Below are 26,460 nucleotides of genomic sequence, written 5' to 3'. Positions count from 1 at the left end.
CGTGTAACGTGACAGAGAGCTTCTTCTAGCATAGACAAGCATCTTTCTTTGACATTTTTAATCTCTAGATGAGCCTCAGCACTGTTGTTCGGTTGCAGGAACTTATTACATGCTGTTAAGAATTTGATACCAACATCAGCTTGATTAGTATTTTTTTCTGTCCTTTGGCATCATACAGTCTGTTCTGAAGACTCTAAAACCCCTGTTCCACAGTACGAGTTCATTCCAAGAGTTCTCCCGAGTTTGCCCTGATTCGAACTCGGAGATTTACGGTAATAGCCACTCGTCGGTACTCGGGGCTCTCGTGGACATTTTTCATCATGTTGAAAAATCTTCACAAGTCTTCCTGTGCTTACCTGCCGTTAGCGAGTCCAGGATGCCCCCAACATTGGGAAATTTTTTCCTGCATCTAGCTTGTCCAGTCCTTTTATAATTTTATACGTTTTTATCATCCTTCTAAATTCCGGTGAATACAAGCCCAGTCTTTCCAATCTTTCCTCATATGACAGTCCCACCATCCCGGAGATTAACCTCGTGAACCTACGCTGCACTGCCTCAATAGCAAGGATGTCCTTCCTCAAATTAGGAGACCAAACTGCATGCAATATTCCAGATGCGGTCTCACCAGGGCCCTGTACAACTGCAGAAGGACCTCTCATGTATGTTCAATTGTCTATTAAACGTGGAGCTCAATGCTCTTAAGACAGTGGAATTGATTGTAGACTTTAGGAGAGCTCCCCCCCCACTCACCATCAGCAACACAACAGTCACATCTGTGAAGTCATTTGAGTTTTTTGGAACCATCATCACCAAGGACCTTAAATGGGAGGCCACCATCTCCACAGTCAAAAAGGCCCGACAGAGGATGTACTTCCTGCGGCAGCTGAGGAAACACAATCTGCCACAGGCAATGGTGGTCCTGTGGCGGCTCCCAAGGGTCGTGCCATCATACTGTCGAACCCCTCGGCACGGGAGTGGTTCAATCCGGAGGCGGCCCTTGGCCAGAGGGTTTAAAGGCAGGGGTTTGGGTGCCATCTTTCTCTTGTTTGGTCTTCCCTACAACCGGGAGGAACATAATTAAAGGTGCCTCTCAAAACACTGGACTTCGTGCTTCCTTTTGAGACCCACGCACCACAGTCCAGTTTTATACTGCCATAGTAGAGTCTGTCATCACCTTCTCCATCATGGTCTGGTTTAGCTCAGCCACCAAACACGACATCTGGAGGCTGCAGCGAATCGTCTGGTCAGCTGAGAAGGTTATTAAACATAGAAACATAGAAAATAGGTACAGGATGAGGCCATTTGGCCCTTCGAGCCAGCACTGCCATTCATTGTGATCATGGCTGATCGCCCCAATCAATAACCCGTGCCTGCTTTCTCCCCATATCCCTTGATTCCACTGGACAATAGGTGCAGGAGTAGGCCATTCAGCCCTTCGAGCCAGCACAGCCATTCAATATGATCATGGCTGATCATCCCCAATCAGTACCCCGTTCCTGCCTTCTCCCCATATCCACTACCCGCTGATAATTCCACAGACTCACCACTCTCTGTGAGAAAAAGTGTTTCCTCATATCCGTTCTAAATTGCTTACTCCTTATTCTTAAACTGTGACCCCTGGTTCTGGACTCCCTCAACATCGGGAACAAGTTTCCTGCCTCTAGCGTGTCCAAACCCTTAACAATCTTATATGTTTCAATGAGATTCCCTCTCATCCTTCTAAACTCCTGAGTGTACAAGCCCAGCTGCTCCATTCTCTCAGCATATGACAGTCCCGCCATCCTGGGAATTAACCTTGTAAACCTACGCTGCACTCCCTCAATAGCAAGAATGTCCTTCCTCAAATTAGGGGATCAAAACTGCACACAATACTCCAGGTGTGGTCTCACTAGGGCTCTGTACAACTGCAGAAGGACCTCTTTGCTCCTATATTCGATTCCTCGTGTTATAAAGGTCAACATGCCATTCGCTTTCTTCATTGCCTGCTGTACCTGCATGCTTACTCACATAGACTGATGAACAAGGACCCCCAGATCCCGTTGTACTTTCCCAACTTGATGCCATTTAGATAGTAATCTTCCTTCCTGTTTTTGCTACCAAAGTGGATAACCTAATTTTGCTAATGTTCTTTGAACTCAAATCCCTTCATCCAAATCCATTGATGTCATATATGTAAGTAACTGGGAAGCGTGTCAGCACTCCCATCTCCAACGTAGCCTTGTGCCTTCAGGGGGTGCCCACTAATGGCCTAGTCACATGCCTGGCCATTCAGAAAGTAAGCTCGTGTAATCCCCGTACTCTTTGTGTTTCCCAGTCATGCACAAAAATCCACTTCTGCTATCGTCAGCACTCTATGCCCCAATACCTGTGCCATCCCAACCATGTGGCTTTGCCGAATAATTGAACTGTACCTTCCGGAGGAAGTAAATCTCCTATATCAGAGACCTTATCAAATGCTTGTAGGGTCTGAAATCCATCCAGGTACACTACAATCCCGGAACTGATCCACTATGGCTCTAAACCCTTGTCCATTTTCCCAGTTACAATCTTATCAAAAAATTCCCTGAAGATTTATTCCTCAGGTGCGGCATGATTTCACCTTTCGTAAAATCCATGTGCTAAAACTCCGGACAGATCTTGTAATACCGCTGAATGTACTATCCAATCCAGTGGGGTTGGCTATCCGGAAGAGCCAGTCTCATCTTTGTGACTATATTTACTGACATCCAGTAATCTTACCACCAGTCGGCTAACTGGTCTATAATAATCCCTGTTACTCTTTCTCTCTCCCGTCTTTCTTAAAAAGTGTTTTATAACATTAGCTACCTTAGAGAATCAAACACAGGAACTGATCCTGAGTCTATTAAGGATAACATGATGGGAAATTATTATCACCAATGCATCCACGATTTCTAGAGCTTTCACTGTTCTTTACAGTACCCTGGGATGCAGCGACCATCAGCCCCTGGGATCTTATCAGCCTTCAGTCCTGTCAACCATCAGTCTATCCACCACCATTTCCTACCAAATGTGTATTTCCTTCCGTTCCTCCGCCACCATAGACCCTCTGACCACTACTATATCAGGAAGATTGTCTGTGTCCTCCTTAGTGAAGACAGATCCAAAATTCCCTGTTCAAAAGCTCATCTGCACATCCTTTCCGAACCTTGTTACCCCATAATAAATGTCCACCTTTTTCGGTCCTTCACAGTGTCCCAACTTTGGTCTTCTGCCACACCATAATTTATTCCTCTTCACACCGTCACCACAGGCACGCTAAAGGACCCTGTGAATTGCTTTCGGCTATATTAGCATTATATTCTTTGGCTAGTACTCCTCTTTGTACCTCCATCTTTTCTCCCCCTATCATCTTTGTTGCGTTATCTTCTGTTGTTCTTTAAACATTACCCAATCTTGCTATCCGCCCAGCTCGTCTGCTTGCTATGTTGTACTACTTGAACGCTTTAATTTTTACACTAGGCCCTGACCTCCTTTTGTCCGCCATGGTCGCCCCTATGGCGCTCCCCCTTGGAATACTTTATCCTCGCGGGCGAATGAACTGCCTCCCTGCACCTCTGTGTGGACTCACCCCCCCTTCGCACCGATCAGCCATTGCTGACAACCCTTATTTTCCCTCATTGTATTCGCGCTGGCCTCAGTCAACTTTGACCACCTCTTCAGCCCCAGGTGACTAATAGTCACCCCTATGTGTCATCTTGCTAAGAACCGACTAACAACCTGCCATTAAATCCTCGCACACATCCCTCCCTACCAACCTACCACTGTTAGTTCGTTAACAGACTGGACCACCCACGAGAACGCTGAACCAGCATCGCTCCCCTGAGACATGGAACACCCGAATGTCCCTTTATCGTCAACTCGTACACCCTGCCAGGCTCATTAGATCAAGCCGACCTTTCCAATGTGTCAGCCCCTACAAGGCACTCCTATGCAGCCTGATAGTAACCACCCATCTTATAAAAAATTCACAATCAGGATTGCCATCCACTGGGCTGAGTCCCTCTGTGGCAAAGGAATTTCACAAAATTCACCACTCCCTGACTGAAGGACCTCGATTTCTTCTTTCACCGCATCCTTGTCTTAAATAGCCTCCAGCTGATCTGCCTCTGGGCTCCAGCCGTGATTTGGATCCACAACTGCACAACTCGTGGATGTCCAAAACTGTACACAATACTCCAGATGTGGTCTTACCAGAGCCCTATACAACTGCAGAAGAACCTCCTTACTCCTATACTGAAATCCTCTTGTTTTGAAGGCCAACGCTTCATTAGCTTTCTTCACTGCCTGCTGTAACTGCACGCCAACTTTCAGTGACTGGTGTACAAGGACACACAGGTCTTGCTGTACCTCCCCCTTACCTAACCTAACCCCATTGAGATAATAATCTGCCTACTTGTTTTTGCCACCAAAGTGGATAACCTCACAATTATCTATATTATATTGCATCTGCCACGCATCTGCCCACTCACTCAACCTGTCCAGGTCACCCTGCAACCTCCTAACATCCTCTTCACAGTTCACACTGCCACCCAGCTTTGTGTCATCCGCAAACTTGCTAGTGTTGCTCCTAATTCCCTCTTCCAAATCATTAATATATATGGTAAACAATGCAAAGACATGGTTTTATATGTCTGTACACAGTTACTTTGCCTATCCGGCATCTCTACAGGAATGGGTGACGTTTCGGGTCGGGACCCTTCTTCAGTCTGAAGAAGTTGCAGTAAAGAATTCTGTATATAACCATATATAACAACCATATAACAATTACAGCACGGAAACAGGCCATCTCGGCCCTACAAGTCCGTGCTGAACAACTTTTTACCCTTAGTCCCACCTCCCTGCACTCATACCATAACCCTCCATTCCCTTCTCATCCATATGCCTATCCAATTTATTTTTAAATGATACCAACGAACCTGCCTCCACCATTTCCACTGGAAGCTCATTCCACACCGCTACCACTCTCTGAGTAAAGAAGTTCCCCCTCATGTTACCCCTAAACTTCTGTCCCTTAATTCTGAAGTCATGTCCTCTTGTTTGAATCTTCCCTATTCTCAAAGGGAAAAGCTGATCCACATCAACTCTGTCTATCTCTCTCATCATTTTAAAGACCTCCATCAAGTCCCTCCTTCACCTTCTGCGCTCCAGAGAATAAAGACCTAATTTATTCAACCTTTCTCTGTAACTTAGTTGTTGAAACTCAGGCAACATTCTAGTAAATCTCCTCTGTACTCTCTCTATTTTGTTGACATCCTTCCTATAATTGGGCGACCAAAATTGTACACCATACTCCAGATTTGGTCTCACCAATGTCTTGTACAATTTTAACATTACATCCCAGCTTCTATACTCAATGCTCTGACTTATAAAGGCTAGCATACCAAAAGCTTTCTTTACCACGCTATCTATATGAGATTCCACCTTCAAGGAACTATGCACGGTTATTCCCAGATCCCTCTGTTCAACTGTATTCTTCAATTCCCTACCATTTACCATGCACGTCCTATTTTGATTTGTCCTGCCAAGGTGTAGCACCTCACATTTATCAGCATTAAACTCCATCTGCCATCTTTCAGCTCATTCTTCCAAATGGCCTAAATCACTCTGTAGACTTTGGAAATCCTCTTCATTATCCACAACTTGGTATCATCTGCATAGTTACTAATCCAATTTACCACACCTTCATCGAGATCATTGATGTACATGATAAACAACAGTGGACCCAACACAGATCCCTGAGGCACCCCACTAGTCACCTGCCTTCAACCCAACAAACAACCATCCACCATTACCCTCTGGCTTCTCCCATTCAGCCACTGTTGAATCCATCTTGCTATTCCTGCATTTATATCCAACTGTTGAACCTTCTTAACCAACCTTCCATGAGGAACCTTGTCAAAGGCCTTACTAAAGTCCATATAGACAACATCCACTGCTTTACCCTCGTCAATTTGCCTAGTAACCTCTTCAAAAAATTCAAGAAGATTAGTCAAACATGACACAAACCAGACACAAATCCATGCTGACTGTCAGACCCTGTTTATCCAGATCCAGATTATCTCTAAGTATCTTTTCCATTAATTTGCCCACCACTGAAGTCAAACTAACACGCCTATAATTGCTAGGTTTACTCTTAGAACCCTCTTTAAACAATGGAACAACATGCGCAGTACGCCAATCCTCGGGGACTATTCCCGTTTCTAATGACATTTGAAATATTTCTGTCATAGCCCCGGCTATTTCTACACTAACTTCCCTCAATGTCCTACGGAATATCCTGTCAGGACCTGGAGACTTATCCACTTTTATATTTTTCAGAGGTGTCTGTACTTCTTTTACTTTGAAACTCATAGTATCCATAGCTACTCTACTAGTTTCCCTTACCTCACATAATTCAATATCCTTCTCCTTGGTGAATACCGAAGAAAATAAATTGTTCAATATCTCCCCCATTTCTTTTGGCTCTGCAGATAGCTGTCCACTCTGTCTCTCTAATGGACCAATTTTATCCCTCGTTATCCTTTTGCTATTAATAGAGCTGTAGAAACCCTTTGGATTTACTTTCAGCTTACTTGCCAAAGCAACCTCATGTCTTCTTTTAGCTTTTCTAATTTCTTTCTTAAGATTCTTTTTACATTCCTTATACTCCTCAAGCACCTCATTTACTTCATACTGCCTATAATTATTGTAGATCTCCCTCTTTTTCCGAACAATATGGCCAATTTCCCTTGAAAACCAAGGCTCTTTCCAATTTTTACTGTTTCCTTTCAACCGAACAGGAACATAAAGATTCTGTACTCTTAAAAGTTCCCCTTTAAATGTCCTCCATTTCTCTTCTACATCCTTCCTATAAAACAAAATGTCCCAGTTCACTCCTTTTAAATCATCTCGCATCTCATCAAAGTTAGCCTTTCTCCAATCAAAAATCTCAACCCTAGCTCCAGTTCTGACCCTCTCCGTAATGATATTGAAACTAATGTTATTGTGATCACTGGACCCGAAGTGCTCCCCAACGCATACCTCCGCCACCTGTCCCGTCTCATTTCCTAACAGGAGGTCCAACACTGCCCCTCCTCTATGTATTGCTGCAAAAAACTATCCTGCACACATTTTACAAACTCCAACCCATCCAGTCCATTTACAGAATGTGTTTCCCAGTCTATGTGTGGAAAGTTGAAATCTCCCACAAACACTACTTTGTGCTTACTACTAATATCTGCTATCTCCTTGCATATTTGCTCTTCCAATTCTCGATCCCCATTTGGCGGTCTATACTATAAGTGTTGCTACACCTTTCCCACTTCTCAGTTCCACCCAAATAGCCTCCCTAGATGAGCCCTCCAATCTATCCTGCCAAAGCACTGCTGTATCTTCCCTGACTAGTAATGCAACACCTCCACCTCTTGCCCCTCCAATTCTATCACACCTGAAGCAACGAAATCCTGGAATATTTAGTTTCGAATCACAGCCCTCCCGCAACCATGTTTCACTGATTGCCACAACATCATACTTCCAGGTGTCTATCCAGACTCTAAGCTCATCCACCTTTCTTACAATGCTCCTAGCATTAAAATATGCACATTTTATTCTCTGTTTATTTCCTTTTTTTTCTTTCTCCTCTTGTGCCCGAGTGCTTCCCTTTTCTGCTTCCTGTCCATTCTGTCTACTAGCTTTCTCTATTTGAGTCCCTCGCCCCAACCATTCTAGTTTAAAGTCTCCCCAGTAGCCTTTGCAAATTTCCCCGCCAGGATATTGGTCCCCCTCGGGTTCAAGTGCAACCCATCCTTTCTGTACAGGTCCCACCTTCCCTAAAAGAAGTCCCAATGATCCAGAAACTTGAATCCCTGCCCTCTGCACCAGTCTTTCAGCCACGCATTTATCCTCCACCTCGCTCCATTCCTACTCTCACTGTCGCGTGGCACAGGCAGTAATCCTGAGATTGTTACCTTTTTGGTCCTTTTCCTTAACTCTCCTCCCAACTCCCTAAATCCTCCCTTCAGGACCTCTTCCCTTTTTTTACCTATGTCATTGGTACCTATATGTACCACGACCTCAGGCTCCTCTCCCTCTGATTTCAGGATATCTTGGACGCGTTGAGACACGTCCGAGACCTTGGCACCAGGGAGGCAGACCACCATCCTGGTCTCCCGACTGCGTCCACAGAATCGCCTATCGACCCCCTAACAATAGAGTCCCCAATTACTATTGCCCTCTTCTTTTTGTCCCTACCTTCAGGGGCAACAGGGCCGGTCTCTGTGCTGGAGGCCCGTTCGCTCTCGCTACCCCCGGGTAGGCTGTCACCCCCATCTGTACTCAAACAGGAGTACTTATTTCCAAGGTGTACCGACATTCGAGTACTCACTCGTCCCTGCGTCTGCCCCTTGCCCTTCCTTAGCGTGACCCACATGTCTCTCTCCCGTGGTTTTGGAGTGACCACCTCCCTATAACTCACCTCTATGACCTCCTCACTCTCCCTGACCAGACAGAGGTCATCGAGCTGCTGCTCCAGGATCCTATTACGGTCCCTTAGGAACCCCATCTCGCTGCACGTGGTGCAGATGTGGACGTCTGGAGGGCCATCCGACACCATGACCTCCCACATCTGACATCCCGAACAGTACACTGCTCTGGCTGTCATTCTCCCGCCTTACCCTGGATCCGATACAAGTATAGTACAATAGAAACTGCTGGGAGAAATCAGCAGATATCCGACTCACAACAGCTGCTCCCTCTTGACCTTTAAACTGCACCTTTATTATATAAACAAAAAGCACTGTACCCTTAGCTCACTGTACCTTTACTAAAGCACTGTACCTTTAACCAGAAAGCAGAAATGCTAACCTGAGGTTGCACCCAATCAGCTGCTTCCTCTAGTCTGCTTCCACCAATCAGCGGCTTCCACCAGAACCCTCCCTATGGAGTGTGGAACGTTACAGATTTCTGTAAGCCCTGACCCTCCTCCACTCGCTCCAACGATCCCGGGCCTTTGTAAAAGCAAGCCCCTCGCTCGATTTATATACTCACAGCCCTGACCCTCCTCCACTCGCTCCAACGATCCCGGGCCTCTGTAAAAGCAAGCCCCGCGCTCGATTTATATACTCACAGCCCTGACCCTCCTCCACTCGCTCCAACGATCCCGGGCCTCTGTAAAAGCAAGCCCCGCGCTCGATTTAAATACTCACAGCCCTGACCCTCCTCCACTCGCTCCAACGATCCCGGGCCTAGAAGAGTTACATTGGTTAACAACTAGGAGATCGAATTAAACCTTAAGATAAACATTGGCTCAGATAACTCTAATCTGATAGCCATTGCCCCTAATCCCATCCTCCTTGCATTCCATGTTTCTTCAGCTACCTGCTTTGTAACTAAGGCACAAAGAAATGCAGAATCTTGAGCAAAACACAAAGTGCTGGAGTAACTCAGCGGATCAGGCAGCATCACTGGAGGACGTGGATAGACGACATTTCGGATTGGTCTATAGAAAGGGGTTGACTTAAAATGTTGTCTGCCCATTTCCTCCATAGTTGCTTCCTCAGCACTTTATGTTTTGCTTTGTAACTGAGCTGCTCTCGCTCACCTCAACCTCAGCCCCAATCCTCACAAAAACACAAAGATTTGTGTTGCTAAATCATGAAGAATTTTGCAAGATGTTTTGAACAGAATGCATGCTGTAGAATGCAACCTGTAGAATGCAACCTGTATTTCTGCCAAATGTTTTTTGCCTGACAGGTATTCAAATCAAAGTTCTGGATGTGACTCGGAAGGAACAAATAGAAAAGCTGGCCAAGGAGATCGAGAGAGTTGATGTTCTGTTCAACTGTGCAGGGTAACAAACATCAGGCATCCATCTGAATATAGTTCGTGAATATAGTTTGAGATTAAGCTACTGCTGATCAAATAACAAAACTGTGAAGACGGCTTGTCTTGATTTAGATATTGCATTGCATTGAAATATTCTTAGACCCATTTTAGGGGAAGAATGGGTTAGTGCAGTAAGTTATTGATACGGAAATATGCAAAGTGCTGGAGTAACTCAGCGGGTCAGGCAGCATCTCTGGAGAACATGGACACAGGGTGCTGGAGTAACTCAGTAGGTCAGGCGGCACTTCTGGAGAACATGGATATGTGACGTTTCGGGTCGGAACCTTTCTTCAGCCTTGACCCGAAATGTCAACTATGCATGTTCTCCAGAGATGCTGCCTAACCCACTGAGTTACTGCGGCACTTTGTATCTTTCCTTCGAAAACCAGCATCTGCTGTTCCTTGTTTAATTCTGAGGCTATGACCTCTGGTCCTAGACTCTCCCACTAGTCAAGAGCGGAACTCGCTATCAAAACATAGAGGGGACAATTGTTTGGCGGACACGTGCGCATGTGCACACTCACACACACGTGCGAGGTTTCGGAGGCTCAATCCAGAGCTAAATGCAGCTCAACTCTGCCTGTCTCACCGGGTTAACTACAGCCCTGTCTGGACTGATGGGATACCAGCGCTGCTTCTCCATGCTGGCCATATTTCCCGCAAGTCCAGGAAGGTTGTAGGCTCACCTGACGGGACAGGCAGAGTTGAGCTGGGTTTTCCGCTGCTTCTCTGCGCTGGCCCGTCTGATTCCCGGCCAAAGATCCTATAGCGGAGGATCTTTGCTGCCGGCCTCTCTGGCCACCCGGGGGGGTGGGGGGGGGGCACACGTGAGGGGACAGGACAGCGCCGGAGAGTTGAGATCGATCCTGGCTGCTGATGAAGCGACGGTCTGTGCCACGTCTCCCTCCTCCAATCATCGTGCTGAATCATGTCCCGCCCCCATTGCCTGCTGACTGACATCTCTCTCGTCCAATCGGCGCCCTCGATCATCAGTCCCACCCCCACTGTCTCGCGGAAAGCGGAGATTTCACCGGGTTTTAAAATCCGGATTACATAAACTTGGGGGGGGATGTCCCCCACCTCTCAAAACTTGGGGGGACGTTTCCCTCTGGCCCCCCCCCCCCCCCCCCGGGTTTTCCGCCCCTGCCACTAATGGAAACATCATCTCCACATCCACTCTATCCAAGCCTATATAATATTGATAATTTTAGCTATATTATTGATGTTTTTGCCAAGCATGTGGAATTGCCTGCATTTAGCTCACATCCCTCGAAGACAGATCCAGATCCTAGGTCAAGGTAATTTGCAACAAGCCACAAAAGAGCAAAATTGGAAAGTGCCGAGATGTAAAATGTCTTGGTTGAAGAGATAGCGAGAGGTGAAGGAAAGGAAGGAGCTGAGAAGTGTGGCAGTGTCTGTGTGGGAGCTGACATGGGCTCGCAAACGTACGCCGTGGAACAGGGTACATAGAACAGCACAGCAACAGGCCCATCGGCCCACAATTTCTGTGCCAAGACCAACTCTTACCTGCCTGCACCTAATCCATGTCCCTCCATTCCCTACATATGCATTTGTCTATCCAAAAGTATTTTAAATGCCACCATCGTATCTGCTTCCACCACCATGCAGCGGGTTGGGTCAGGACCCTTCTTCAATCTTCTGCAGTCTGAAGGGTCCCGACCCAAAATGTCACCTGTCCATGTTCTCCAGAGATGCTGCCTGACCCGCTGAGTTACTCCAGCACTCTGTATCCATGTTCTCCAGAGTTGCTGCCTGACCCGCTGAGTTACTCAAGCACGTTGTGTATTTTTTTTGTAAACCAGCATCTGCAGTTCCTGGTGTTAAAGGAAATGAGACACCTCGGGGCACGGGGATGTTTCAGTTCAGTTTGAGATTTGCTGTAACGTCATCACTTTGTTAGACAACGTGACTGTGGCTGGGCTGGGCTATTTATTATGTGGGGATTAACTAATTGCTCGGTGTTTGCTGTTGTATGCTTAAGCCCTCCTGTCTCTTCACTGTGAAAGATCAACTCAATGCAGTTCTCTTCCTTTTACTTAATGGTTTGCTGATTAGATTTGTGCACCACGGCACAATTCTGGATTGCGAAGACAAAGACTGGGAGTTTACCATGAACCTCAATGTGGGCAGCATGTACATGATGATCAGAGCCTTTTTACCCAAGGTAGGCCAGACTTCTCGTTCCTGCTCCAGCAACAGGTGGAGATGTGATTCAGTGTTTGCATAACCATGTTGTAAAGATCCTCTAACAGGATGTATGATGCAAGCACTTCCCCTTCACTGTCAATAGATTAATAAGCAAATAAGATTACACAAGGACAAACAGCCCACCGCGCCCTGGAGCAAAGTTCACATCCAATTTACCAGCTGTTTCTCTGTGATCTTGCTTTTTCATCAGGAACCTCGCCAATTGCTTTTGAACCTTGAACCTCCTTGGATGAAATGAATGAGCTGGCAGGGGAGGATCAGTGAATAAAGACAGGTGGATAAACACCTAAACCATGATGATAAATAGAAACATAGAAAATAGGTGCAAGAGTAGGCCATTCGGCCCTTCGAGCATGCACCGTCATTCAAGATGATCATGGCTGATCATCCAACTCGGTATCCTGTACCTGCCTTCTCTCCATACCCTCTGATCCCTTTAGCCACAAGGGCCACATCTTACTCCCTCTTAAATATAGCCAATGAACTGGCCTCAACTACCTTCTGTGGCAGAGAATTCCAGAGATTCACCACTCTGTGTAAAAAATGTTTTTCTCATCTTAGTCCTAAAGGATTTCCCCTTTATCCTTAAACTGTGACCCCTTGTTCTGGACTTCCCCAACAATCTTCCTGCATCTAGCCAGTCCAACATCTTAAGAATTTTGTAAGTTTCTATAAGATCCCCCCTCAATCTGCCAGTTCTCCATGAACTTCTGCGTGTTCCAGTTTAGTTTACAGGTACAGCGCAGAAACAGGCCCTTCAGCCCAATGAGTCCGCGCCGACCAGCGATCCCCGCACATTAACGCCATCCTACATTAGAAAACCCACGCATGTCACAGGGAGAACGTGCAAACTCTGTACGGACAGCACCAGTAGTCAGGATGGAACCCGGGTGTCTGGCCCTGCGGTACTATGACATATAACCATATAACCATATAACACTTACAGCACGGAAACAGGCCATCTCGGCCCTACAAGTCCATGCCGAACAATTTTTTTTTACCCTTAGTCCCACCTGCCTGCACTCGTACCATAACCCTCCATTCCCTTCTCATCCATATGCCTATCCAATTTATTTTCAAATGATACCAATGAACCTGCCTCCACCACTTCCACTGGGAGCTCATTCCACACCGCCACCACTCTCTGCGTAAAGAAGTTCCCCCTCATATTACCCCTAAACTTCTGTCCCTTAATTCTGAAGACATCTCTGACTCAACCCCCCCATTGTCATAATGGGTGTAGGAAACTGGTCTGCGCGGACCCGGTGGGCTGAAGGGCCTGTTTCCGCTCTGTATTTCTAAACTAAACCCCCTGGAAGATTCCCCCCAGGTCACGCACTACAAAGACACATAGTGCTGGAGTAACGTAGAACAGTAGAGCAAAGGAATAGGCCCGTCGCCCCATAATGTCTGTGCCGAACATAATGTCAACACCATCTCTTAATCTGGCTGCCTATAATCCACATCCCTCCACCCCCTGTATATTCACGTGCTTATCTAAAAGCCTCTTAAATGCCATTATCATATCTGCCTCCACCACCAGTGCTGCCAGCGCCTTCCAGGCATTTCACCACCCTCTGTATATTGTAAATAATATATATTTTTTTTTTCAACTTGCCCCGCACATGTTTCCTAAACGTTGCCCCTCTCACCTTAAAGCTATGCCCTGTAGTAGTTAAGCTATGCTTTCTAGCCAAGATGAATATGCCACTGATGTCACAGACTTCATCAGCGAGTGTGTAGTGGACTGCCTGCTAAATAAGTCAATCTGAAAGTTCCCCAACCATGAACCATGACATTCTCTCCCCAGTGAAGACCAAGTCGGAGCTGTTAAATTCGGGTGATCCTGACCTGCAGGAAGTCTAGGTGGGGTGCCAAGCCGGGCAGTGTTGCTGGCAATAATGAGCCCCTCCCCGGTGAACTCAGTGCACCCTATGCCAGCTTTGAACAACGTCACGATCAAGAAACAGTATTTTGGGTTCAACTTGAAAAATAGACAATAGACAGTAGGTGCAGGAGTAGGCCATTCGGCCCTTCGAGCCAGCGCCGCCATTCACTGTGATCATGGCTGATCATCCACAATCAGTTCCTCCCCATTTTCCTTTACTCTGCTATCTTTAAGAGCTCTATCTAACTCTCTCTTGAAAGCATCCTGAGAATTGGTCTCCACTGCCTTCTCAGGCAGAGAATTCCACAGATTCACCACTCTCTGGGTGAAAAAGTTTTTCCTCATCTCCGTTCTAAATGGCCAACCCCTTATTCTTAGTTGGAAAAATCCTTATAAAAAGTGAGAAACCACACTTCTCATGTTGTGTGGTGGGGAGAGAAAAGGAGAGGAGAGACCAAGAGAGACCGAACAAAGTGATTGGCAGTGGTGTCGACTGAGAGAGGGGTGAAGACTTGTTGAGCAGTCGCTCAGTCCTGAAGAGATACAAATAGAATGAGATGAAGAACAGAGGAGAGAGGGGAAAGTGTGAACAGTGGGTAAGAAACGCTGGAATCGCTGAAAATAGTCAGACAACATGGAAACAGGCCCTTCACCCAACTTGTCTATACTAACCAAGAAGCCCATCCAAGCTAGTCCCATTTTTCCACGCTTTGGCTCATATCCGTTTACACCTGGAAAGAGAATGCTCGAAATATGCATTAAGTCGGCCAGCATCCGAGGAGAGAGGAAATGGAGTTAAATTTACAGGTTAAACTTAATAGACACTTGGATAGAAAATGTTTAGAGGTATATGGGCCAGATGTCCCAGGGATCTGGGAATAACTGTGCACAGTTCCCTGAAAGTGGAATCTCATGTAGATAGGGTGGTAAAGAAAGCTTTTGGTGTGCTGGCCTTTATAAAGCAGAGCATTGAGTATAGAAGTTGGGATGTAATGTTAAAATTGTACAAGGCATTGGTGAGGCCAATTCTGGAGTATGGTGTACAATTTTTGTCGCCTAATTATAGGAAGGATGTCAACAAAATAGAGAGAGTACAGAGGAGATTTACTAGAATGTTGCCTGGGTTTCAGCAACTAAGTTACAGAGAAAGGTTGAACAAGTTAGGGCTTTATTCTTTGGAGCGCAGAAGGTTAAGGGGGGACTTGATAGAGGTTTTTTAAATGATGAGAGGGATAGACAGAGTTGACGTGGAAAAGCTTTTCCCACTGAGAGTAGGGAAGATTCAAACAAGGGGACATGACATGAGAATTAAGGGACTGAAGTTAAGGGGTAACATGAGGGGGAACTTCTTTACTCAGAGAGTGGTAGCTGTGTGGAATGAGCTTCCAGTGAAGGTGGTGGAGGCAGGTTCGTTTTTATCATTTAAAAATAAATTGGATAGTTATATGGATGGGAAGGGAATAGAGGGTTATGGTCTGAGCGCAGGTATATGGGACTAGGGGAGATTATGTGTTCGGCACGGACTAGAAGGGTCGAGATGGCCTGTTTCCATGCTGTAATTGTTATATGGTTATATGTCGATAAGTGGGTCTAACTAAGATGGGGCATTGTTGGAAAAACTGGACTGAAGGGCCTGTTTCCATGCTGTATGACTATAGCTATGGGATCAAGGAGCTGTCATCAGAATCTTCCAGCGTGGTATATTATGGATAGGCTGGTGAAGTATTGACTTCAGAGCTGATCCTTGAAGGCTGGAGATGCTGGATCTCATGCTTGCTTTGCCCCTTGCTGCAAGAGGATGAGACCAATGCAGACAGAGTGGTCGGGGAATTACATTGACCGCTACTGGAAGATCAGGGTCACTCTGCAAAAATAAACACCAGTCTCCTGCAATGTGGTCACTGCATCTGTTCTCCAAAGTGTAGGATACGCTGTCACAAACAACCATTACTGCTCAGTCTGAAGAAGGGTCCTGACCTGAAACGTCACCTATCCTTTCATTCCACAGGTGCTGCCTGACCTGCAGAATTCCTCCAGCAATTTGTGTTTTACTGTACATTCATTTGGAATAATTACAAGTGAATGGTTGCTACAGAGGGCTACAGTCACTTGCCCAGAGTAGGGGAATCGAGAACCAGAGGGCGTAGGTTTAAGGTGAGGTGGGACCACCATGAGAGAGAACAAAGATTGACCCGGGGTGGGGCGCCGATAACTAAAGGGCCTGCCCCACTTGGCGATTTTTTTTTCGGCGAATGCCGGCGTCATATCAGTGTCGCCAAAAGATTTTGAACATTTCAAAATCCAGCGGCGACAAAAAAAACATTGCGACACTTGAAAAAACACGTCAAGACGTCAATACGTCATCACGCCGCAAATTTTCCGGTGACCTGATACGTCAGTCTATGATGCAGGCATGTTAGTCGGTGTGGGCTAGTTGGGCTGAAGGGCCTGTTTCCACGCTGTGTGACTAGGAGTAGTGGGTGATTGTGTGGCAGAGGGGAGACAGTGAAAGGGCGGGTGTTGCTCATCCTGCATTGCGTGGAAGTGCGGTGAGTAAGAGGGTGGTGAGTGGAGAGAGAAGAATGGAAGCGGAGTTACCTGTTAAAGGTGAGGGTCTGGTGTGGATTAGCATTGAGGGTGATAGAATGTGAAGGATGATGTTCTGAATGAGGATGCTGCTGGGGGAAGGTGAAGACTGATCGGGATGTGCCGAGTGTGATCCAGATATGGTGTTGGTAGAACAGGTCTGATCCGCGACGTACTCCAGCATTCAGTATATTGGATGTTCCTGCTAAAGCCAAACACCAATTCTAACGGTGATGGCAATGTATGTGGAGATGCCATTCTGATTCTGAGACTGAACCAGTCACTCTCCCTGTCTGTGAGCTGGTGCTGTGGTGATGTTCCATTCATTCATTTTCCTTTTCAATGCAGATGCTTGCTGAGAAGTCCGGCCACATCATCAACATGTCCTCCGTGGCATCCAGCATCAAAGGTGAATGGTGTACTGGTCTACCCTGATAACGCGCGCTTCTCTAGAATGCCAAACATTGGGTGCTGTCCCAGAGACCCGGGATCAATCCTTGCCTCGTGGCAAGTTTCCACATTCCGACTGTGACCGCGTGGGTTTCCTCCGGGTGCTCCGGTTTTCTCCCACAGGCTGCGCAAAGATGTGCCGGTTTGTTTGGCCCTCTGTAAATTGTCCCCAGTGTGCAAGGAGTGGATATGAAAATGGGATAACATGGTGTGAACGAGTGATCGATGGCCAGTTTAGACTCGGTGGACAAAGGGCCTGTATCCATGCTGTCTTTCAATCAGGGCCAGGTATGGTAGAGCAAAGAGATCTATGACCACAAGTACATTGTTTCATGAAAGTGGCATTGCCTAGATAGATGATAAAGAAGGCTTTTGGCACACTGCCTTCAAGCCAGGGAATTGAGTACAGAAGTTGGTACATTATGTTACAGTTGTACAAGACATTTTGAGACTTTGGGCTAGGACTTTATTCCTTGGAGCATAGGTAGAGTTGCTGCCTTACAGCGAATGCAGCGCCAGAGACCCGGGTTCGATCCCGACTACGGGCGGTGTCTGCACGGAGTTTGTACGTACTCCCCGTGGCCTGCATGGGTTTTCTCTGAGATCTTCGGTTCCCTCCCACACTCCAAAGACGTACAGGTTTGTAGGTTAATTGGCTTGGTAAATGTAAATATTGTCCCTAGTAGGTGTAGGATAGTGTTAATGTGCGGAGATCGCTGGACGGCGCGGACCCGGTGGGCCGAAAGGGCCTGTTTCCACGCTATATCTCTGAAGTAAACTAAACTAAACTGTGATGTTGGCCTGCTGAGCTTGCTTACCATGGGATAACTGCAGTGGGTGTAGTATCCCATTGCACTCCAAACCCTGATGCAAATCATGCTGACATTGCAAAATGTTTAATGTTTAAAATGCTGCTCCCTCTTTACATCGTTTATGGATTTGCTGCTCTACCACTTGCACCTCCACTCCTGTCACAGCTTGAACCACCGCTGCTCTTCACAGGGACATTCACCCTCCGAGCACTGGTGAAACCTCGCTCAAAGTGGTCTGCCCTGGAAGTCTACCCTTTGGTCTGGAACTCCATCCACTTCTTCAGATCCTGCACCGTATTTAATGTCCTCTAAAATGAACCCCTGTAACAAATCTTGATCGCTCCTGCTGCTGAATTCTTCCTTGGTTTGACATACTTCCAAGAAAGATCGTGAATTATTTCTCTACATTAGAGGCATCATACGAAGATGCATTATGTTGTTTACGAGAGTGTTGACCATTACTAACCACGTGTGTAGGACAGAACTGCAGATGCTGGTTTACACAGAAGGGTCTTTACCCAAAAACATCACTCATTCCTTCTCTCCAGAGATGCTGAGTTACTTCAGCTTTTTGTATCTAACTAAATGAGGGCAGTTTAACCTTCACGGAGACTCTGTTTCTACAGGGAGTTTGCGTGGAGTAAGCAAAGTTAAAGTGGGGTAGGCTGGATGGGAGCAGTGTTCTATTTGATGGATTGATATAATTGCAGCACCAATGTTCAGTCTGGGAAAATGTCATTGCTAGAAGACATGCTTTGATTGGCTGTGGGGAGTTGGAAGTTGCTAAACTTACATCTTTCCTTTTTATTTTCGGATTGGTTTCGTATTGTTCAATTGTGAAACTGTCATCTGTGTCCAGCATGGAAACAGACCTTTCGGCCCACCTTGTCCATGTTGACCAAGGTGTCCCATCTATACTCGTCCCACAAGCCCGCGTTTGCCCATATCCCTCTCTAACCTTCCTATCCATGTACCGGTTTAAATGTTTTTTAAATGTTGTTATTGTACCTGTCTCAACTACTTTCTCCGGCAGCTCGTTCCATACACCGCTCGCGTTTCATTTAAATCTTTCCCCTCTCACCTTAAACCTAAATCCTCTAGTTCTGGATCATCTGTTCATGTCGGCTACATCACCCCCCGTCAAGAAACGCAAGTTAGAAAAAAATTATTTACTTTATAAAACATCTGTTCTGCATACACGTGTAGTCACTGGAGCAGCACGGTGGTGCAGTGGTAGATTTGCTGCCTCACAGCGCCAGGGACCCGGCTTTGATCCTGACTATGGGTGCTGTTTGTACAGAGTTTGTACGTTCTGACCATGTGGATTTTCTCCGGGTGCTCCGGTTTCCGCCCACACTACAAAGACGTACAGGTTTGTAGATTAATTGGTTTTGGTTAAATTGTAAATTGTCCTTAGTATGTAGGATAGTGCTAGTGTACGGGATGATCGCTGGTCGGCGTGGACTCGGTGGGCAGGAGGGCCTGTTTCTGCGCTGTATCTTTAATAATAATGTGTGTGTGTCTGCACATGCATGTATGTGTGTGAATTTTCGAGAGACCATTTGTGCATTAATTGTTAATGCCCTGCTCTGTTCTTCCAGGGGTTGTGAACAGATGTGTGTACAGCACCTCCAAAGCTGCTGTCATTGGATTGACCAAATCCGTAGCTGCTGACTTCATTGAACAAGGCATAAAATGCAACTGTGTTTGCCCAGGTCATCTTAATGCTTTTGCTTATTTAGTCAGTTATTTAGCTGTTTCTAAAAGCTTTGCTAACAGACTCCTCATCTTGGAGCTTGACAACATTTCCATTCCTTACACTTAAATTAATATACGCACACCAAGCCCTGCAATACATTGCCATAGTTATACATGATTAAACTACTATCGTCATAGAGTCTTACAACATGGCAGCAGGCCCTTCGGCCCAACTTGCTCACATCTGTCGACACTAGTCCCACCTGCCTGCATTTGGCCCATATCCCTCTAAACCAGGGGTTGCCAACCTTTTTCGACCCGTTTACCCCAGCAACTTTAATAGCCCATAACAATGTTATTTCACTTATTTATGAACAACTAATGATGAACAGATACCAGAACCAAACACAGTCAGTCAATTAGAAAAAATGTGTACAAATCCAGAATCAACAAATTTACCCCTTGGGTAGGTGAAATTTACCCCCTGGGGATATATTTACCCCAGGATGGGAACCCTTGCTCTAAACCTGTCCTATCCATGTACCTGTCCAAATGTTTCTTAAATTTTGTGATAGTCCCTGCCTCAACTACTTCCTCCAGTAGCTCATTCCATGCATCCTTTTTTCACCCTTTGTGTGAAAAAGTTACCCCTCACATTTGTATTAAATCTTTCCCCCCCCCCCCCCCTCCCCTCACCTTAAACCTATGTCCTCTGGTTCTTGATGCCTCCACTCTGGGCAAGAGTGTGCATCTACCTGATATATTCCTCTAATATTTTACTATATTTTAATGTAATGCATTTATCTATATGTTGGCTCTTGAATTTTGGTCGCCCAATTATAGGAAGGATGTCAACAAAATAGAGAGAGTACAGAGGAGATTTACTAGAATGTTGCCTGGGTTTCAACAACGAAGTTACAGAGAAAGGTTGAATAAGTTAGGTCTTTATTCTCTGGAGCGCAGAAGGTTAAGGGGGGACTTGATAGATGTCTTTAAAATGATGAGAGGGATAGACATAGTTGATGTGGATCAGCTTTTCCCTTTGAGAATAGGGAATATTCAAACAAGAGGACATGACTTCAGAATTAAGGGACAGAAGTTTAGGGGTAACATGAGGGGGAACTTCTTTACTCAGAGAGTGGTACCGGTGTGGAATGAGCTTCCAGTGGAAGTGGTGGAGGCAGGTTCGTTGGTATCATTTAAAAATAAATTGGATAGGCATATGGATGAGAAGGGAATGGAGGGATATGGTATGAGTGCAGGCAGGTGGGACTAAGGGAAAAAAAGTTGTTCGGCACGGATTTGTAGGGCCGAGATGGCCTGTTTCCATGCTGTAATTGTTATATGGTTATATGGTAATTAAGTTCCAGATTGAACAAGCTGTTTCTATTGGCATCAAAACTCAGTTTCCCCCTGCCCTGGTTCCCCACGCTGCATCTATTGCTGCAGATGACTGTGGAGGCCAAGGCATTGGGTATTTTTAATGCGGAGATTGACAGATTCTTGATTAGTGAGGGTGTCAAAGGTTATGGGGAAAAGGCCGGAGAATGGGGTTGAGGGGGGGAAATAGATCAGCCATGAATGGCAGAGGAGACTCAATGGGCCGAATGGCCCAATTCTGCTCCTGTGTCTTATGATATCGCTCTCCTGTAGAGTCCCCACTGAATTCAGTGAGGTTGGCCAAGAGTATGGTTAGCATGGGCGAGTTGGGCTGAAGGGCCTGTTTCTATGCTGAATGACGCTATGACTCTAGAAGATAACAATGCGGGCGCTATGGAGGGTAATTCCTCATGATATATTTCCCCAGGTACCGTCGACACTCCCTCACTGAGAGATAGGATTCAAGCCCAGCCAAACCCTGAACAGGTACGTAAACCCCAGCAGCACGGGCTACACTTTTACAGCCCCCTCTCCAAGCCCCAGGGCCGCTGGGGATCACTGGCCTGTGTGTGTGTGGAGGGGGTGCATCGATGAACGTGGTTCAGTGGCAGGCAGACGTAGATCCGTGGCCGGCTACACTCACAGTTGCCAACAATCTATGTTTCTCTTCTCCCCACACACTCCACTCACATCCCCCACTCTGTGGGACAGTCAGAGTGACAGGAGGTGGGTTAGGCATGTCCACCTGTAACGGGCATGGAGGTGTTTGCCATGCTTCACCTGGCAGGGCATCTGCACCCTGCGACACAACATGAGTCCACGGGGAGAGGGTGGGCCACGGGGAACATTGGGACAATGGGATTGAAGAAGGGTCTCGACCCGAAACGTCACTCATTCCTTCTCTCCAGAGATGCTGCCTATCCCACTGAGTTACTCCAGCATTTTGTGTCTATCTAAATGTGAAGATATTAGAGCACAGAACAGTACAACACAGCGTCAGGCCCTTCAGCCCACAATCTTCATGCTCAACACAATGCCAAGTTGCACTAAACTCCTCTGCCTGCACGTGATCCGTATCCCCCCCATTCCCTGCATATCCATGTGCCTGTTTAAAAGCCTCACACAGGGGCTGTGGAACATTTTGAAAGTGGAGGGGCTGAGCGGTCACTGATCACCAGGCTCAGGGGTGCCCGGTGAGGGAGCTGAGCGACCGAGTGGGGGTGGGGGGCACAATTATATTTTGTTGTTGCTCCGCTTCTAAAAACTGGAGGATGATACAGGCATATATCCCCCATCTCCCTCCCTCCCTCTCGGGGCTGACAAGGGGCGGTCCCGTATGGGACAACCCAATATATGGGATGTCCCGGCTAATACGGGACAGTTGGCAACCCTAGTCCACCACCCCTCCGCTCACCTCTAGCTGGTGCTGGCAGCTGAGCCAAATGCTGAGAGGCAGCTGAGGAGAGGTCTCTAAACTAAACTAAGGGTCTCCACGTGTGGAAGCGACTCTGCACTGAGGTACTGGGGCACTAATCCTTGCACCCTCACAGGCTCTGCAAGATTTCCTGGGCCGACAGCGGAGTGGGAGGATGGCCACCGCAGAGGAGGTGGCTCATCTGTGTGTGTACCTGGCGTCTGACGAGGTACAGTATGTGGTGGCTGCCTCCCTCTCACTGTGTACAGGGGTCGGGCTGGGCAGGAGACATACTTCACAGGGACACTGCTCACTCACCCAGTTCATGCAGCACGGAAACAGGCCCTTCGGCCCAACTAACCATGCCCACCAAGGTGCCCCATCTACACTAGTCCCATTTGCCTGCGTTCCTCTTACATCTTTCTCCTCACCTTAAACCAATGTCCTCTGGTTCTTGATTCCACTAACCCTGCAATAAAGACTCAGCGTCTACCCAATCTATTTCTTTCATGATATTGTATATCTCTATAAGATCACCCCTTCTCCAGGGAATAAAGTCCAAGCCTGCCCAAACTCTCCCTATTGCTCAGGTGCTCACATCCTGGCAACATCCTCGTAAATCTTCTCTACACTCTTTCCAGCTTAACGACGTAAATGTATTATCCATTACACTAGGGTGCAGAGAAATTCCTTGGTCACACGAGGCTTCCTGAAGGCACAGTGCACTTACGTACAATCAGTGGCGGACTGACCAGGGTGTCAGCTTGCCCGATGGCAAGTGGGCCCCTGATGAAATGATAGCAAGTGATGGCAGGTGGGCCCCTGTTAGATCATAGCATTGTACTTGTGGGTGGGCCCCCTTTGTCTCCTGACAACCAATATTTTTAGACCCAGTCCGCCACTGTGTACAATGACAAGTGTATGGTGAATGGTGTCAAGTTACAAAAAGGGGAAGTGCACCGAGATCTGGGTGTCCTTGTTCATCAGTCACTGAAAGTAAGCATGCAGTGAAGAAAGCTAATGGCATGTTGGCCTTCATAACAAGAGGAGTTGAGTATAGGAGCAAAGAGGTCCTTCTACAGTTGTACTGGTGAGACCACACCTGGAGTATTGTGTGCAGTTTTGGTCTCCGAATTTGAGGAAAGACATTCTTGCTATGAGGGTACACCAGGTTAATTCCCGGGATGACGGGACTGTCATATGTTGAAAGAATGGAGTGACTGGGTTTGTACTTACTGGAATTTAGAAGGATGAGAGGGGATTTTATTGAAACGTATAAGATTATTAATGGATTGGACATGCTAGAGGCAGGAAACATGCTCCCAATGTTGGGGAAGTCCAGAACCTGGGGCCACAGTTTAAGAATAAGGGGTAGACCATTTAGATCGGGGATGAGGAAAAACTTTTTCAACCAGAGAGTTGTGAATCTGTGGAATTCTCTGCCTCAGAAGGCAGTGGAGGCCAGTTCTCTGGATGCTTTCAAGAGAGAGTTAGATAGAGCTCTTAAAGATAGCGGAGTCAAGAGATATGGGGAGAAGGCAGGGACGGGGTACTGATTGTGGATGATCAGCCATATTCACAGTGAATGGCGGTGCTGGCGCAAAGGGCCGAATGGCCTATTCCTGCAAATATTGTCTATTGTCTATTGTATAACCGCAGCAGGGTGCATGTTCACCGTGTAACACCATTACATGGATAGGGCAGGTTTGGAGTGATATGGGCCAAATGTGGGCAGGTGGGACTAGTGCAGGTCGGTGTGGGCAAGTGGGCTGAAGAGCCTGGTTCCACGCTGTATGACTCTATGACCATGTTACAGCAGATTGTGTTGGTGTTCGCACAGACAAGGGAAGGTTACATAGCATTTTTTTTTCTTCTTTTTTAAAAAAAATTTTTAAATTGTAAACTTAGTTACATAGCACTTTGAGCTCTCACTGAGGCAATGGTGAACCTGCAGCTGGACTCCACAAACTAGCTTTTTACCACGGAACCTCAGAACTTTTGTTACAAAAATACATTAGTTAAAGATTTAAAATATCGAAATTCACCGGGTATCAAAATATTTGCAGACAAGATGGTTCTGCATGGTAGGCTGTTCTGGAAGGTAGATTGCATGAGAATCATAGAAATATAGAAAATAAGTGCAGGAGGAGGCCATTCAGCCCTTCGAGCCAGCACCGCCATTCAATATGATCATGGTTTATCATCTAAAATCAGTACCCCGTTCCTACTTTATCCCCATATCCCTTGATTCCATTAACCCTAAGAGCTAAATCTAGCTCTCTTGAATGATCCAAGGGGGGGCTGAGAAGACATTTGCTACATCGGCCTTCATCGGTCAGGGTATGGAGTATAAAAGTAGGAAATTGTGTTACAGTTGTACACGGCATTGGTGAGGCCACGTTTGAAGCAAATCTTTTGAAGCATTGTGTCCAGTTTTGGTCACCCCGTTATAAGAAGGATGCCATTAAGCTGGAAAGAGTGCAGAAAAGATTTGTGAGGATGTTACCAGAAGTCAAGGGCCTGATATATAGGGAGAGGTTAGGCAGGCTCGGACTTTATTCCTTGGAGTGCAGGAGGCTGAGGTGTGACACAGAAATGTAGAGCACAGAAACAGGCCAAGCGTTCCATTTCCCTTCATTTGGTCCATAGCCCTAAACCTTCCGATCTATGCCCCTTCCAAATGTCTTTTGAACGTCATAGTTATACCCACTTCTATAGCCTCCCCTGGTAGCTCTTTCCAGATATGGACTACCCTCCGAGTGAAGACTTTGTCCCTGGGCCCCCTCCCACCCCTGCCCCTCTCACCTTAAGCTTGTAATGAAAAGACTGACTGTTCACCTTATCCATCATTTTATAAACCTCTACGTCACCTCTCAGCATCCTGACTCCAGGGAAAACCTTCCAGCCGATCTAACCTCCCATAACTCAAACCCTTCAGACCCTAGCACCTTGGTAGAACTCTTGAACCCTTTCCAGTTTCTTTCCACCCAGACCAGAGCTCATTCTGTCTCAATCCATCTCCTGTTTATTTTGGGTTCTCTCTCATCCCTGGGCAGAATCGGAACCATAATTCCACGTAACAAGGTGCCTGACCCAGTGCCCTGCGCTTGCTTCAGATTCCACCACGTCCTGTCTCTGTGCCTCTGAGGTGTCCATGTTGTTTGTTTGTGTTGCAGTCTGCCTACGTGACGGGGAGAGAGTTTGTCATTGACGGAGGCTGGAGCCTGTGACTGCTGGACAGTGCGTGTTACAAGCCCCATCCATCACCTGTGTGGATTATCGCTCATCAATTCCAACTGATCCTCCTTCTAGCACCTAAATCACACTCCGGTTCCTGCTGAATCACGATGTCCCTGTCTCCTGGTGAACCCTGACCCTCATGCTAACCCTAACCCTGACCCTCATGCTTCTCCCGAGGCTGCCTCACCTTCCCGTTGTGGCTTACGCGGGTCCCACTGCACTGCAGCTGGGACAGACCCAGCCTGGACCCGGCCAGACCCAGTCTTCACCGGTCCTGAAACTGTCTCCTGCACCCAGGTGACTTCCAGCCACATCACGCCCAGCATCACCCATTCATAGTTACACAGCACAGAAGCAGGCCCTTCAGCCCATCATGTGCATGCTGACCATCAACTCTTCATCAATACTCATGCCATTCAGCAGCACTGGGCCTGCAGTCATCTCTTCCTCAATGATTCAGCTGCTCACCCAGATACATGTTGTGAGAATCTCTGCCCTCCCCAACAGAGAGTGGGTTCCAAACTCCAGCCACCCTCTGGGGAAACCCTCTGATTCTCCTACCCCCCCCCCCCCCCCCCCCCCCCCCCCCCCCCCCTCTGGTTCTAGACACCTCTGCTGTGGGGGACCCCTTCTGTGCCTTGCTGTTTCGGGCATCATAGAGACATAGTGACACGGCCCCACGGTGAACGGTGAGGATGCCAAACTTTCATGGCCCCCATAGTTTCCACTCTCCAGGGATCCCAGTGCCTTTCTCCACAGCACTTCCATTCCCCTATAGATAATAGACAATAGGTGCAGGAGTAGGCCATTCGGCCCTTCGAGCCAGCACCACCATTCAATGTGATCATCCCCAATCAGTACCCCGTTCCTGCCTTCTCCCC

At 47.0% G+C, this 26,460-nt stretch overlaps 1 protein-coding gene across 3 annotated transcripts in view; it reads left to right on the top strand.

Moving 5' to 3' along the window:
* bdh2 (3-hydroxybutyrate dehydrogenase, type 2) overlaps nucleotides 1–26,161 on the top strand; it is a 36,017-nt gene extending 9,856 nt beyond the window's left edge. For 2 of the 3 annotated variants that reach the window (XM_055643890.1, XM_055643896.1), the window contains exons 4-10: nucleotides 9,751–9,847; nucleotides 11,959–12,067; nucleotides 16,934–16,994; nucleotides 19,449–19,562; nucleotides 21,353–21,411; nucleotides 22,476–22,568; nucleotides 25,516–26,161. In XM_055643890.1, the coding sequence (XP_055499865.1) occupies nucleotides 9,751–9,847; nucleotides 11,959–12,067; nucleotides 16,934–16,994; nucleotides 19,449–19,562; nucleotides 21,353–21,411; nucleotides 22,476–22,568; nucleotides 25,516–25,569 (587 nt within the window). In that variant the 3' untranslated portion in view covers nucleotides 25,570–26,161. The remainder of the gene's footprint in view (nucleotides 1–9,750; nucleotides 9,848–11,958; nucleotides 12,068–16,933; nucleotides 16,995–19,448; nucleotides 19,563–21,352; nucleotides 21,412–22,475; nucleotides 22,569–25,515) is intronic. The other variant, XM_055643902.1, reaches the window with a different exon arrangement.
* The last annotated feature ends 299 nt before the right edge of the window (nucleotides 26,162–26,460 follow it).

Source organism: Leucoraja erinacea, chromosome 1, assembly GCF_028641065.1.
Source record: "Leucoraja erinacea ecotype New England chromosome 1, Leri_hhj_1, whole genome shotgun sequence".
NCBI lineage: Eukaryota > Metazoa > Chordata > Chondrichthyes > Rajiformes > Rajidae > Leucoraja > Leucoraja erinaceus.
This window is presented reverse-complemented; position numbering and strand designations above follow the sequence as displayed.